This window comes from Leptinotarsa decemlineata, unplaced genomic scaffold (genome assembly GCF_025532065.1).
Source record: "Leptinotarsa decemlineata unplaced genomic scaffold, Ldec_3_MD MMD2_tig00000026_RagTag_RagTag, whole genome shotgun sequence".
Lineage (NCBI taxonomy): Eukaryota > Metazoa > Arthropoda > Insecta > Coleoptera > Chrysomelidae > Leptinotarsa > Leptinotarsa decemlineata.
The window spans coordinates 1,875,237-1,891,359 of record NW_027412539.1 but is presented as its reverse complement, the minus strand read 5'-3'; the positions used below and the strand labels follow the sequence as shown (position 1 = coordinate 1,891,359).

General features: G+C 34.3%; 1 protein-coding gene across 1 annotated transcript; it reads right to left on the bottom strand.

Annotated features, from left to right (window-relative positions):
• Positions 1-3,251: 3,251 nt before the first annotated feature.
• Positions 3,252-14,007, bottom strand: CCT7 (Chaperonin containing TCP1 subunit 7). The gene is made up of 3 exons (XM_074171593.1): positions 13,847-14,007; positions 12,815-13,725; positions 3,252-4,101 (listed from the first exon to the last, which is right to left on the bottom strand). Exons 1-3 carry the CDS (start codon positions 13,850-13,852, stop codon positions 3,390-3,392), a joined length of 1,629 nt encoding a protein of 542 aa, XP_074027694.1. The 5' UTR covers positions 13,853-14,007; the 3' UTR covers positions 3,252-3,389.
• Between the last annotated feature and the right edge of the window lie 2,116 nt (positions 14,008-16,123).

The window sequence follows — 16,123 nt, the reverse complement described above, 5'->3', positions numbered from 1 at the left end:
CATTTTTGTTGTTTATGCATCGCCATTGTAAATAATTGAAAAGTAAGATGATTCTGTAAAATTTGACCCCCGTAACAAGATAGCTTCTGCATATCAATAGGATGTACGAGCGAATAGAGGAACCAGTTCGTTAAATACTTTGAAACATCGGTAAACTGATCAACATTCGCAGGTTTATTATATTTGCGTCCTTAAAATGCCATAACTAGTCATTCGGTTTATTCATTATCAAGCGTCCTTTTCTGCATAGGCGTAGTGTGTTGTTTCTTGTGAAGGTGACTTTGTTTTGTATTTATTAAATATATTTTATTATATTTATTAAATAGACTGTTACATTTATCAACTTCAAAATATAAGGTAGAGTTGGCCGATACTTGTTTTTCAAAATACATTATCATAGATTTTCATCATATTCACACTTTATTGCGAGATAATTAGTTGACCTAGTCATTAAACTCAGGTATAAATGTGTTCATTAAACTCAGGTATAACTGTCATTAATTAGTTCCTAGAATATTATTAGTTTCTAGGTAGATAGTATTATTTCAAAAGTATATATAAATCACAATGTATGTAGAATTCAGTTTGTTAGTGAACACGCTTGAAAAAGCTACTGTGCAGCGAAACAACGTGTTGCGGACTTGTTAATCTGTTCTAGTGAAAATCTCACAATAAAGTGTTTTTCAAAATACATCAACTTTAAAATGGTTTTTGAGGTAAGTAAACAACTGACAAATAGCTGAATAATATGATCGAATTTTATTATTTTTATAGTATTAAGATGGATGCCGTAGCAGGTCCAAGTAATGTACAAAGAAAGCGGAAGTTTATGTCGTTTGAAGAAAAACAGATTGTCTGTAGAGTGTACGAAAATTTAAAAAATACACTCCATACAGTGGAAGCTGTAGCCCAATGTTCATTTTTAACGGGAATATCCATGTCGACAATTGAACGCATTGTACGTGAAAAAAAGGTTACTGGGATTGTGCAAGCTCCAAAAGTACATTGTCGTGGTAGAAAAAAAAATTGAATTGGACGAGTACCAGAAAAATTTTCTATGCTATACCATTCATTCTTTCTCGAATCGATTAGGACAAAGGTAATGGATAATGATCTCATTCCAAAAATGAGCAAAGAGAAGTTAAGGAAAATAATAAAAGAAGATTAAAAATTTATATATGCCAAACGATCCCGTAAGTTGGTCTTAATAGAAAGAGAAGATATAGTCTCATGACGACGAAGATATCTTCGCTATATTAGAGAAATGCGTTCCGCTCACAAAAAGATTTATTATCTGGATGAAACGTGGGTGAATGCTGGTCACACAGTATCTAAGATCTGGCAAGATACTACTGTAACTAGTTATCGTCAAGCATTTGTGGACGGTTTATCAACAGGGTTACGCGGACCAACGGGTAAAGGGCAACGACTAATTGTCGCCCATATAGATAGCGATAGTGCACTAATTTTTTTGTCAAAAAAAACGGGGGATTATCACGAAGACATGGACGCCCAACGCTTTGAAGGATGGTTTGAATCTCTTCTTTCACGAGTTGAGCCAAATTCGGTAATAGTAATGGATAACGCTTCTTATCACTCCTGATTAGTAGAACAGCTGCCAACTATGACCACCAGAAAAGCAGACATGCAGAGTTGGTTAGGACAAAAAGGAATTCCATTTTCCGAGGACATGGTTAAGGCCGAGTTTATGAGTGTCATTAAACAGCATCGTGACAGATATCGCCAGCATGTAGTGGATACAATAGCTCGTACTGAAGGCATCACCATTTTGAGACTTCCTCCTTACCATTGCAAGTTAAACCCGATAAAATTAATCTGGGCTCAAATTAAGGGTTACGTAGCTCGTGAAAATGTGACATATAAAATTTCTGATGTCCAACGTTTATTAAAACTCGCAATGGAACGGATACGGAAAGAAGATTGGGCTAATGCTGTAGCCATGTGATCAAGGAAGAAGAGAAAATGTGGAGATTGGACGGAATGGTAGACACTGTTTTCGAAAAAATAATAATAGATTCAAGTGTGACTGGGGATTCCTCTTCGGACAAGTCAATGGATTCTGAAATTTCATAAGCATAACATAGGTAATTATTTCTTTGCTTTGTAGTTCTCTTTCTATATAAAAGGAACATAATAATTATTTTGTAAATTTTTCTGTTTTTTTTGAAGTACTGTATTAGGCATAATAAGAAAATGTAATCATTGGGAAAGAAAGTTTTTGGCTTTCTACTACTCCATCTGATACAAAAAAATGGATGAGAGAATCTTCCAAAGAAAGGAAGGAAGTAATCAATTTGAAACTCTATACATGAATGTGTAGATCATGCAAAGAAGTAACTTTCAGACACAAACTGAAAGAAAGTCCTCCTGAAACAGCTACTTTCATATAAACATTGAATTACACGAAAGAAAAAAATTCTTTCGAAACAAATACTTCTATATGAACACTGAGTTATACAGAAGATACTTTTCTCTATTCAGTTTGTATTCAGTGTTCATATAGAAGTATTTGTTTCGAAAGAATTTTTTTCTTTCGTGTAATTCAATGTTTATATGAAAGTAGCTGTTTCAGGAGGACTTTCTTTCAGTTTGTGTCTGAAAGTTACTTCTTTGCATGATCTACACATCCATGTATAGCGTTACTTATTTTCAAATTGATTACTTCCTTCCTTCTTTGGAAGATTCTCTCATCCATTTTTTTGTATCAGATGGAGTAGTAGAAAGCCAAAAACTTTCTTTCCCAAAAATTAATCACTCCTAAAAATATAACCCCTTTCAATTCAAAATGTAATCAGTTTTACCATTGACACCAGGTAGCGCCACCTACTATAGCAATTTTTACGTAATTACTTATGTGTTTAAATAAATAAAAATATTATTTTGGTACGCCTCTGCAGCGTTGGTAAGAGAATTATCCATTGGTCACTTCAAGTGCGATGTTGCTAATGAATCACCTTCAATTGAAAATTGTTATAGTATAGACTGAAATATAATTCACTTAATAGATTGTTATACAATTTTTCCTCTGGGAATTTTTTTTCTGGGCCCTAACAAGGAAAAAGCTTACTATTTATCTACTATTGCTGCCACAAAGTTAGAAGTTGGAATGAATCAACAACAAACAACAAGCATATTATTTAACATATTTATCAAAAACCCAAACTAGATTGATATTTCTATTTGTCCATCAAGTATGGTTGAAGGAACAAAAGCTGAAAAAATCACAAAAGTAGCAAGTTAAGAAACGAGTTTATTATTGTTAAAAGCTGATGAAAAAAATAAGATGAGTGACATACTTAATCGAAAAATAAGTAAGTGAGAAAAGCGTTGAGAAATAATTCCATTAAATAAAAACAGTATGTGACAAATTACATTGGCCTTCCCATACCACGTCCTCCCATCTGTGGCATCTGCCCGTCTCCTGACTTTTGATTTTTAATTGTCTCGTCCACAGACAGTATCAAACAGGTGGCTTCCGAAGCGGCTGTAAGAGCATTGATTTTGATAACTGCCGGCTCCCAAATGCAGTTTTTAAAGTTATCAGCAATATCCTCGTTATTAACATCTACCCCAAACCAGCAACCACCCTGTGCATGCTTCTGCCTCAGCTTGTTCAAGATATTAGTGGCATCAAACCCGGCATTGTCGCACAGTTGTCTAGGAATCACCTCCAGCGCTTTAGCGATGGCCCCAATCAACAGCTGCTCTTTACCAGCTATTGTACGGGAATGATCCCTCAGGATTTTGGACAATTCCATCTCAATGGCTCCTCCTCCAGCTACCACTGCATCATTTTTGATTGTTCTCCTTACAATCATGATGGCGTCGTGAAGAGATCTCTCAGTCTCCTCTAGAAATTGTTCCGCACCGCCTCGGAGGATTAAAGTGCAAGTCTTGGCATTCGGACAGCCTTTGAAGAAATTGTATCTCTCACCGCCTATCTGTTTCTCTTCAAACAAATCACATTTGCCAAGAACTGAGTTATTGAGGTCATTAACAGTTGTCATAACAGCTCCACCACAAGCCTTGAGGGTTCGCTTCAGATCATCTTCTTGTACTCGGCCAGCGCAGAACATATCCCTGAAAACATAAATATGATTGATGTTAAAAAAATCGTTTGACTTTAAATGGGATAAATCACCTGGACTTTCAAAAAAGAAGAAACTAAAAAATGAGTAATAATTCCATGCAATATCCAAACTTCAGATGATTTATAATAAAATTACCAATACAAATCTAACTACTCCTGTGGCCCAGGTATGTTCAGGAATATTGAATTTTATGAGTTTGGAGAGTTTGATTGTCAATTTTTTTCTATTATGTTGGTATACAAGCTCCTGAAGTATGATAAAATTTTCATCTGTATTAATTTTTTATTTTGTTTGTAGCAGTCGCTAAGGGTTAGACGTGTTTTCAAGAACTGGGTCAGACAAAGTGAACTATTGAAATTCGTTTCAAAGAACACACAGCACATATCTCATTTCGAAACCAGTTGTTCACAGTTGTTTTTTAAAAGAGAGTAGACGTGGATATATATTTTTTTAGATCTTGAAAATTGATAATACGTTTGTGTACTTTTTCTAACATGTCAACAGGAGATAGCCCTGCAGGAGACTATATAACAAAAGAATATTTAAGCTTAGAGCAAAGGTACGAATTAAATAGCACCTCACATGTGTTGCAGTTGAATTCATAGCAAGTTCTAAGTATGAAACAAAGTTCAAGTTTAGAGCAAAGGTTCAAATTAAATAGCACCATACATGTCTTGTAGTTGAATTCATAGCAAGCTCTAAGTATGAAACAAAGTATTCTGCAGCATTTTGCTTGTAATTTTTCGATGTGGGTGTTGAATTTGAAATCAGAAGTGAAAATGGCCCCTTAATCATTAATTTCATTGATTTATTTTATTGAAACGTTATAAATACAGTATGTTTCGATTATGGGATGTTTTCTTCTAGAAAAAGACATTAATTTGCATTTAGAGATATTCAGTGCTAAGTCATTCTCCTTATAGAAAATGGAAATTGAACTGACATCATGTTACAAAAGTTCAGTGTCCATGAATGCTTTTGCAGACAGGAATATTTTCAAGTCGTCAACGTATAAAACGAATTTTGAATGTTTCATAAACTTACATATGTCATTGAGGAACATGACAAATAGAAGAGGTCTGAAAATTGAGCCCTGCGGAACTCTTGAAGTTGGAATAAAGATATTTGATTCACTCTTATTTAATCCAACAAAGTGTTCTTGGATATAAAGTTAGCACTCGTTAAATGATGCGCTATCGTGGTGAAAGAGTAATAATGTAGTTTTTTAATCAAGGCTCTGTGATTGACTCTGTCAAATGTCTTTACTACTATAAATGGTGTAAATTTGAATTGCCTTGGAGACACCCTACATTTTTTGTTTTACGAAAGAGAGGACATTGGCAGATCAAGATCTTCAGATGATGTGGTGCTGCAGGTTTTTCCTGCAGCTGAAAAAGCGCGCCACTAGAATCAATGAAGTCTCCCCGGAGCGTCAATTAATTTTTGTTGTTGTTTTATAATTTCATGATTTGTATTACTTTCTTCTTTAATATGTTCTAAATAAAAGTCCTTGGCAATGTAGTAGCTAAATATGTGCTAGGTACACGGAAAACCTCAAGGTCATCAAAACTAAGTAGTTTATCTATGTGAAATAAAATATCAAACACATTTTTACAGAGCAAATAAATGCCATACAAATTGAAATTTTTCTTAAAAATATATGCTATATTATAGCGAGATACTATAGTAAATCTTATAATTCATAAAAAGAGTGGTCATTGTAAAATTCATCCAAATTATAATAGGCTTTATCAATTGAAATGTTGCTTATTTTTTTCCTGAAAATATTCAAAGAATAACTTTTAGGTGCATGGAAATTTTATTGATCTTTTTTCCATTATATAGGTTATAGCTTGGAGTGTATTGTAGTGGGATCATATGTATCATCAAGAGCATAACAGATATATTTTTATGAATCAGATTTACTGTTTCAAGGATGAATACAGAGATGACTGTCGTTGTTCAATGAATAATGGTTTGCAGTGTTATTGGAACTTTGCCCCGCACAAATACCGAACAGCTCATTTCTGTAAAGAAAGTTATCGACACTGTAAAAAATATTACGAATAAAACGACATCAGGTTAGGTTGTGATTTCCTGCAAGGTTCTGCAACATCAGAGAAGGCGCTGGCGATCTTAGGGGAAAAAATTAAGATCTCATTCATAGGTGGAATATTTCTGAAATTTATCAAGATTGCAATAAAGAGGGAGATTGCGATTTACTTTCAAATCTTATACCCATCTCTCTTCTATCGGTACTGGGAAAACTGGTGTAAAAACTAGTTTTAAATAATGATTTCACCCAATTTTGCCAATTTAGTTTCTAGGAATCTAGATTGAACATAGACATAAAATTGAACACTATGTTCAATTTACTGGAGAAAATATATCTCAGCCGATTTTCACTTCCTATCGTCCAACCAATGCTAGGAATCACACGTTGAAAGGTAAGACCTTGTTAGTGCTCGACTCATACAAGTTTTGACTTTCAAGAGTTGTCGTTCGTAAGAGGGCGACAACTGGGTAACAGAAAAACAGATTTTGAATAGATTTTTTAACAGATCAACGAGGACTAGGTGGAAGCGTCAGTGTTTTGTGTTCTTGCAAAGGCCTTAGCCTTAGACTGTGTGTATCACAAAATATTGTTGCACAAATAGAAAATTTATGACTTTAGCTATGTTGCCTGAAGATGGTGTGTTAACAGAACACACCAAAATGGTCTCAGTAAAAAATAAGATTTCTGTGGCTCAGACAGTTACCTGTAGTGACCCTCAGCGTTCAGGGCTTCGTCCTTTCCTGTTCTTGATATACATGAACGATCTATCAACCATTAACATCAATAGTAAATTCACTATGTTTGCAGATGATACCACAATAGTTTGGCATTTCAAGAATGAAAATGAACTTAGCAGCAGCGGAGGACTTGACTAAAGTCAAAAATTTGTGTGGTGCAAACAGATTATTTATAAATACTGCAAAAATAAGTATCATCTCCTCTGCATGTGCACTACATGAAATTTTCTTTGGGAATTTGAAAAATTGAGTCATAGTCCAGATTTAAATTTTTGGGACGACATTTGGATGACAATTTGATATCCATACATCCAATTTATGCTCAGGGAGCTTCACGACTCGGTTAATTTCAAATGACCTGAATGCATCTGTATCTAGGCAAGTATATTTTGTATTTATAGAATCCAAACTGAGATATAGAATCGTTACTAGGAAAAAAGATCAAAAATTCCCTGAACTCTGTATTTATTCTCCAAAAGAAAGCTGTATGATATGTATGTGGGGCAAAAACCCAGAGATCCTTGAAACAATTGTTTGTTAGGCAAAAGATCTTGACTGCACTATTATCTGCATGCCGGTGAGCCATAAAACAAAGATTTAGAAACGCCTTGCTTTGGCAATCGAAATTCAGTGATTGCTGCTACTTTTCCATTCCACAAACAAAAATCTTTTAGATACAATTACTATTGGAAGTTCTCACCACCACCAGTAGCACAGATAAAATTTTATGACTGTCATTTCGACAATTAAGGGGTATTTCTGTTAATTCTCATTTATCCAGTTAACTGACAAACAATCAGTCTTATCACAACAAATTGTGATGTATTTTTTGTATAAAATTAAAAGTTCTAAGAGAACTGACATAGGAATGGTGATTTTCTTCAGCTTCACTTTCAGCTTACATGTAATTACAGTAAAATTTAAGAAAAAAATGGGGCATTTTTAGATAATTGTTTCATGACTGACGGACGTGTAGATAATAACTTTTTATTGTTTTCCGCTAAAACTAGGCACAAAGCAACAAAAACTCTCTAGACCAGAGAGTTGTGATTACAATTGTTCAATTTAAAGATGTCCAACTTGGAAAAAACTTGTGATACACAATGACATTCACCATAAACATAAATCAGGTAACCCTCACTAAAACTTAAACGCCCTGTTTTTCGAAAAACAAAACTATTAATCTCCGTTTAGTCTGTTTAAAATATGTTTTTCGATTAGAATTGGATCTCAAAACGATTCACAAAATAATCAATGGTAGCATCAAATCCCCAGGACTTGTTGAACTTATATAACTTTAAATGTGAATTCTGAGATAAAAAGAAATACAGAAATCTTCTATGTACTCTTTTATCATACCAACTTTGGCCAGAATATGCCTATAGGTAGAATTTTGAGACTTGCAAACACATACAATATAGATTTAAAACTTTTTAATTCTTCTTTGGAATTGATTGACTTATTTTTACATTCTTTTTTTCATATTTATTATTACTCTTTATTAGCAAATAATGCTCTTCATAGTACAGTCAGCCACTTATAAAATACAAAACAATAAAAAATATATATAAAATTAGAGACAAGTCACATTTTAAAAACAAGAAACTAGAAAACAAGACGAATTATTGATGACAATTACTTGAAATATATTCACTACATTTTCTTTTTAATGAATTTAATGAATCACAGCTTTTTATATGACTTGGCAAATTATTAAATGCAATTAGCTGATAGTTATAGGTAATTGTTACAGTACATATTATGTGTGATTTTGTTAATTTTTTTGTAGAAAATTAGGCAATGCCATAAATAAATAAATAAACCAGCTGTTGCACCAGTGTGAAGGTGACCATGTGTTTTCATGCATGTGTTTGGTGAAACACCCCGTTCTACCATCAAATTTCGCAAGCTTGTCAACCCCAGAAGGGCCGCTGATTTAGTCTCGCGAAAGAACACCCCCGACTACCCTTAATTCAATTTTCATTAAATACAATCATGTCCTTGCAAAAACACATTGCTGGGAGTATTTTTTCATCAAACCATCGAATTTCGCAAGCTTGTTAACCCCAGAGGGGTCGCTGATTTTGTCTCACGAAAATACACCCCCTTCTACCCTTAATTCAATTTTCATTAAAAAAATCATAACTCCTTGCAGAAATAAATTGCTGGGAATATTTTTGGATGAAACCATCGAATTTGGCATGCTTATTAACCCCAGAAGGTTCGCTGATTTTGTCTCACGAAAATACACCCCCTTCTACCCTTAATTCAATTTTCATTAGAAAAAATCATAACTTCTTGCAGAAACACATTGCTGGGAAAATTTTTCCATGAAACCATCCAATTTGGCATGCTTATTAACCCCAGAAGGGTCGCTGATTTTGTCTCACGAAAATACACCCCCTTCTACCCTCAATTCAATTTTCATTAGAAAAAATCATAACTCCTTGCAGAAACACATTGCTGGGAGTATTTTTTCATGAAACCATCAAATTTCGCAAGCTTGTCAACCCCAGAAGGGCCGCTGACTTAGTCTCGCGAAAGAACACCCCCGACTACCCTTAATTCAATTTTCATTAAAAAAAATCATGTCCTTGCAAAAACACATTGCTGGGAGTATTTTTTCATGAAAAGATCGAATTTCGCAAGCTTGTTAACCCCAGAGGGGTCGCTGATTTTGTCTCACGAAAATACACCCCTTTCTACCCTTAATTCAATTTTCATTAACTCCTTGCAGAAACACATTGCTGGGAAATTTTTTCCATGAAACCATCCAATTGGCATGCTTATTAAACCCAGAAGGGTCGCTGATTTTGTCTCACGAAAATACACCCCTTTCTACCCTCAATTCAATTTTCATTAGAAAAAATCATAACTCCTTGCAGAAATACATTGCTGGGAATATTTTTCCATGAAACCATCGAATTTGGCATGCTTATTAACCCCAGAAGGGTCGCTGATTTTGTCTCACGAAAATACACCCCCTTCTACCCTTAATTCAATTTTCATTAGAAAAAATCATAACTCCTTGCAAAAACACATTGCTGGGAAATTTTTTCCATGAAACCATCCAATTGGCATGCTTATTAAACCCAGAAGGGTCGCTGATTTTGTCTCAGGAAAATACACCCCTTTCTACCCTCAATTCAATTTTCATTAGAAAAAATCATAACTCCTTGCAGAAACACATTGCTGGGAAAGTTTTTCCATGCAACCATCAAATTTGGCATGCTTATTAACCCCAGAAGGGTCGCTGATTTTGTCTCACGAAAATACACCCCCTTCTACCCTCAATTCAATTTTCATTAGAAAATATCATAACTCCTTGCAAAAACACATTGCTGGGAGTATTTTTTCAAGAAACTTGGGATAAGAAATAAAATTTTTATTCATTATATCAGATGCATGTAAAATTCATAAACACATATGTTACACTATCAGTATAATTCTTGAAGTAAATAGGCACTTGAATGGATTTCTCGGTTACTATACTATATCCATCCAACAAGGAGAGTATTCAAAACAACGATAGACGCGTGATAGAAGCATCAATACTAAATCTATTGGTTGAAATAAACACGCACCCTTACGCTGGCTAATTAGAATCAACTGTAATCGACTGGCGGAATTCGCGCCACAGAGTCGGAGTGGTCAGTTGTTTTAACGCCTGAGGTGGCAGCTTAAAAAATAAAATTTTGGTCATTTCTTAGTGCGACTCTGTTTTGAAGCACTCCTTTTGTTGGATGGACAGAGTATAGGTGGTTATGAATGAACTTTCAATGTGTTTTCGCAAGGAGTTATGATTTTTTTTAATGAAAATTGAATTAAGGGTATTCGGGGGTGTTCTTTCGCGAGACTAAATCAGCGACCCTTCTGGGGTTAACAAGCTTGCTGAATTCGATGGTTTCAAGGAAAAATATTCCCAGCAATGTGTTTCTGCAAAAAGTTATGATTTTTTAATGAAAATTGAATTGAGGGTAGAAGAGGGTGTATTTTCGTGAGACAAAATCAGCGACTCCTCTGGGGTTAACAAGCTTGCGGAATTCGATGGTTTCATGAAAAAATACTCCCAGCAATGTGTTTTTGCAAGGACTTATGATTTTTTTTAATGAAAATTGAATTAAGGGTAGTCGGGGGGTGTTCTTTCGCGAGACTAAATCAGCGGCCCTTCTGGGGTTAATAAGCATGCCAAATTGGATGGTTTCATGGAAAAATTTTCCCAGCAATGTATTTCTGCAAGGAGTTATGATATTTTCTGATGAAAATTGAATTAAGGGTAGAAGGGGGTGTATTTTCGTGAGACAAAATCAGTGACCCCTCTGGGTTACTGATGTGTTTTTGCAAGGACTTATGATTTTTTTTAATGAAAATTGAATTAAGGGTAGTCGGGGGTGTTCTTTTGCGAGACTAAATCAGCGGCCCTTCTGGGGTTAACAAGCTCGCTGAATTCGATGATTTCATGAAAAAATATTCCCAGCAATGTGTTTCTGCAATGACTTATGATTTTTTTAATGAAAATTGAATTGAGGGTAGAAGGGGGTGTATTTTCGTGAGACAAAATCAGCGACCCCTCTGGGGTTAACAAGCTTGCGAAATTAGATGGTTTCATGAAAAAATACTCCCAGCAATGTGTTCTTGCAAGGACTTATGATTTTTTCTAATGAAAATTGAATAGAGGGTAGAACGGGGTATATTTTCGTGAGACAAAATCAGCGACCCTTCTGGGGTTGATAAGCATGCCAAATTATATGGTTTCATGAAAAAAAATTCCCAGCAATGTGTTTCTGCAAGGAGTTATGATTTTTTCTAATGAAAATTGAGTTAAGGGTAGTCGGGGGTGTACTTAATTATTTGACAGAAAAAATATTCCTAGCAACAAATTTCCTTTTGGAATTATTTTTCTACTTCTATTATTATCAGTTGTTTGTACAATTTCAATAAAATGCGGTTCATTTCATAAAAAAAAAAGGATTTTCATCATCATTTGAATCATTTCCAATCACATCAGTTCGTTTCCAGCAATGAGTCTATCAATGTAAAAATTTTCATGGCTAGCCATATGAATAATTGCGGTGAAACGACCTATGGCGGAATAGCGCGCTCGCCTCTCTTTCACCAAACACATGGATGAAAACACATGGCCACCTTCACACTGGTAGCTGTTGACCCCTTAAGAACGATAACCTTCTGATGTCTACACTTGTGCGAGATAAGGATTAACGAGGTCTCGCCTTTTAACTTGCGATTCCTATCACAGGTTGGACGATAGGCAGTGAAAATCGATTGTCCAGCCTTACGACTCGCACTACCATTTCGCCTGAAGGTTGATTGAATAAGTGGAACAAACCACTCACGCCAACTCAACCAGCTATCATCCCACCTTTTATATGAACTTTCTTTCATAAAATATGACATCACTTCCCGAAATTGAAGTCAGCACTCAGCACCCTCTATATATCCAAAGATGTGGCTTTAATGTTAAATTATTAGGATTATCATCTATAAAGTCTTGGAAACCTTATAACATTTATCTAACAATAAGGCTTTCGCTCAATGTTGTAATATGGATTGGATTACCTTCCTACTTGTTTGAATGTTTCTGATAGTTCACTATAAAATATAACTGCATTATAATAAGAATACTTTTAAATAGTATGTTGTTCTATGTTTGGAAATTAATTAAAAGAAATGACTTTTCAACAGCTTCGTCTTCTGGGTGGGAAAGTATCTCCAAATTTTTTTCAAAACAAAATATTACCAAGGACTAAACTCAACACATCTTCATTATATTCATTATACTCTAGAAGGATAGTAACTTGTCCTTTACAAGAATACACTAAGGACTAGTCTCCTGCATTCTTTCCAAAAGATCTGATGATAAAGTAACCTAACCTATATAATAATATTACCTGTCTGCAAAGAACTGTGTGGCCACATCTCCAATAGGTAGTTTAGATAGTACAACATTGGCTCCAGATTCATGAATTTTTTGTAGTTTATTGTACAATATATTCCATTCAGCATCCACAATCTTCTGGTATTCCTTAACATTATCCACTCTTACTTCTGCATTATCCCTTTCAGCTTTGAGTTCAAGTTCAATATTGAGAAGAGCAATTTTACAATTTTTGTAAACTTTGGGTTGCATCTCAAATCCAGCATATGAAAAGGTTTTTTTGAAAGCAACGCCTGCAACTAACATTGAATCTTCTAATGCCCCACCCTGAACTTTTTTGATACCAATCATGTTTAGTGGCAGTAAGTCATCCAACAGTAAAACTGCATCTACGACCATTTTAGAGAAGAAGGCACGCTGCTGATTGATCAACTTGGAACTCATTGCCGTTGCTGCACATTTTTCCAGTAATGATCTGAACTCCTCAGCACTGGACTTGTTTACTTTTACAGATAATTCAGATATTTTATCGAGACAGATTTGCAGCGACTGGCGCACAGCTTTGATTATGATTCTAGGATGCACACCTTCTTCTACGTACTGCTTTATTTGCTTCAAAAATTCCCCTGCTAATAGTACTACACTTGTAGTTCCATCACCTACCTCAGCGTCTTGAGATTTGGCGATATCTACTAGAGTTTTAGCAGCTGGGTGGACAATATCTAGTAGTTTGAGTATTGTTGCTCCGTCGTTTGATATCGTAGATTTTCCATTTCTCTGTACTATAAGTTTATCCATGCCCCTGGGTCCCAATGTGGTTCGAACTGCATCTACTACATTTTGGCAGGCGTTGACGTTGGATATCAATTGAGGTTTTCCTTGAGATGAATCAGTGCCCTCTTTCAAAATCAAAATTTGTGGTTGCTGAAAAAAGTTTTTCAGGTTTGAAAAATCATGTGTTCACATATCCCCGGTTAATCATATACACATGTTCGGATACAATTGGAAATGTATGAAATGACAACTTTCAATAAAAGACACTCACCATCATTTTCTTTTCGTTATTTTTTCACTTGCGCTAACAAAAGTTTTTAGGAAAACGTGATTCGTCTTCAAGAGAAATCAGAAATTTACCAAACCAAACCTATCACCTACCAGTGTGAAATTAGTCAGTTAGTTAGGAACTAGAATACTAGAAACAACAAGAAAATTACTAAATTCATTTTCTCTCGGATTGTCATACTGATAATTGACATAACCTGTCAAATTTTTTTGCATAACAGGACGAGTTCGTAAATTCACCAATTGATATGATGAATGTATATCATAGATAATCTATATACTCATCCAAATAATATATTATAATATCTATGATTCACAAAATGCTTCTTTTATGTAACCATTCCACAGAAAAACTCTCAGCTGGTCCTGACGAAATTCCTTTGCAATATTTGTTTCTTTATCCATAACTCCAATCCACAAATCTGGGGATAGAGAGAACATTAAAAACTTTTTAGGGTAGTAGATAACGTTTGTGATGCAGAACTGTTACAGTTAGGTATAACTTATCTCGTTGGTGTGAAGTAAACATGCTTCATTCAAATATAAATAAGTGTTATCAAACAAGGTTTCCAAGAACTGTGAAATCTATTGTATATCCATACAAAATCAAAAACATTCCTCTAATGTAGTCCAACAGCTTTCGGGACTTGGAAGTGTTGTTTGATAACAAAGTAACCTTTGAAGCTCACATTGATCACATTGTATCTAAATCAGTCAAAGTATTGGGATTTTTGTTCAACGATCCACAGACAAATTTTCTATAAATACCTTTAAAATATAGGAGTAGGTACTCCGATTTTCTGCTACTTTTGAATTTGTCTACTTTTGAAGCACCGTCTAGCTGAAATTGATTCAAGACTCAAGTTGAAAGGGTATATTTTCAGGAAAGATCAATTTTGGGAAAGAAAGTTTTTGGTCTTTTACTTCTACATCTTGATACAAAAAATATGTGAATCTTCCATGTTTATATGAAAATAGCTGTTTCGAAAGGGCTTTTTTTCCAGTTTGTGTCTGAAAGTTACTTCTTTGCATGATCTAGGTAAACATATTTGTAATTTTTTGAAATTGATTCCTTCCTTTCTTAAGAAGATTCCTACATTTTTTGTATCAAGATGGAGAAGTACAATGCCAAAAACTTTCTATGCCTATGACTGGAATTTAATCAAATAAGCGAATGAATGTTATTTGCGTACTGTCTCCGATAACATAGATGGATTCGACCCATTCTGTGACAAAAAGTCGTTATTACGAACGAATTGAATGTTTTTTCTTATAATGTTATCCGTATTTGCTCCTGAAGCGCCGATAAGGCAAGTGTCTTACGGAGAAACATTGGATGTCTAGCAGTGAGGATGACAGTGTTCCATGTAAGTGAAATTTTACCATTCGTTTAGAATATTGTGTAGAAAGTCTGTGAATGATATCTGATTTGATTCCATTACGAATGTTTGGAATACAAACGGAATAGAGAAAATTGTTCTTTGTATAATTTAGCGTTCATATAAAAGTATTCGTTTCGAAAATATTTTTCTTTCGTGTAATTCGATGTTTATATGAAAATAACTGTTTTGAGAGAGCTTTTTCTTTCAGTTTGGATCTGAAAGATACTTCTTTGCATGATCTGCACATCTTTTTACAGAATTAATTTTTTGAAATTGATTTAAGACTTCTTCATAAAGTTGACATGAACTGACACAACTGATTAACTTCAATGTAAACTCAAGAAGAACCACAGTATCATAGTTGTTTAAAGTTCCTTGCCATTCTACTAGCTATAGCTTAAATGAATCCATTACTAGAATATTTTTAGGCTAGCAAATGAATATTCGATTCATTCTTATATTCTTCCGAGAAACAGGTCAAAAGTATTATCATCTACCACGAAGAAACTGCTGATTATTATTAAATAATTAATTAAAATTTTGTATTCTTGGTATTCTATATTATTGTTCAATTGTTTATTTTTCTTTCACACTATTTATATGTTTATTGTAAAATGGCAAGTCCGTAAATGAATAAATAATATTCTTGTTTGATTGTGATTTTTTTTCTGGTTTGTTATTTTTCCTAATAATGAATAATTTCACTGCACCCATTTTTTTTAAATTTATGTTTAAGATTAAATATTTGTTTTTACCTGAAATAGATAGTGGTAAAATGAGATACACATCATTAGTATCAGTATCAGTAGAGAAGAGTAGAAAAATACCCAGTTGCATTTCTCGGAAACGAGCAAGCCTAAACTTCTATTTGAATCGCA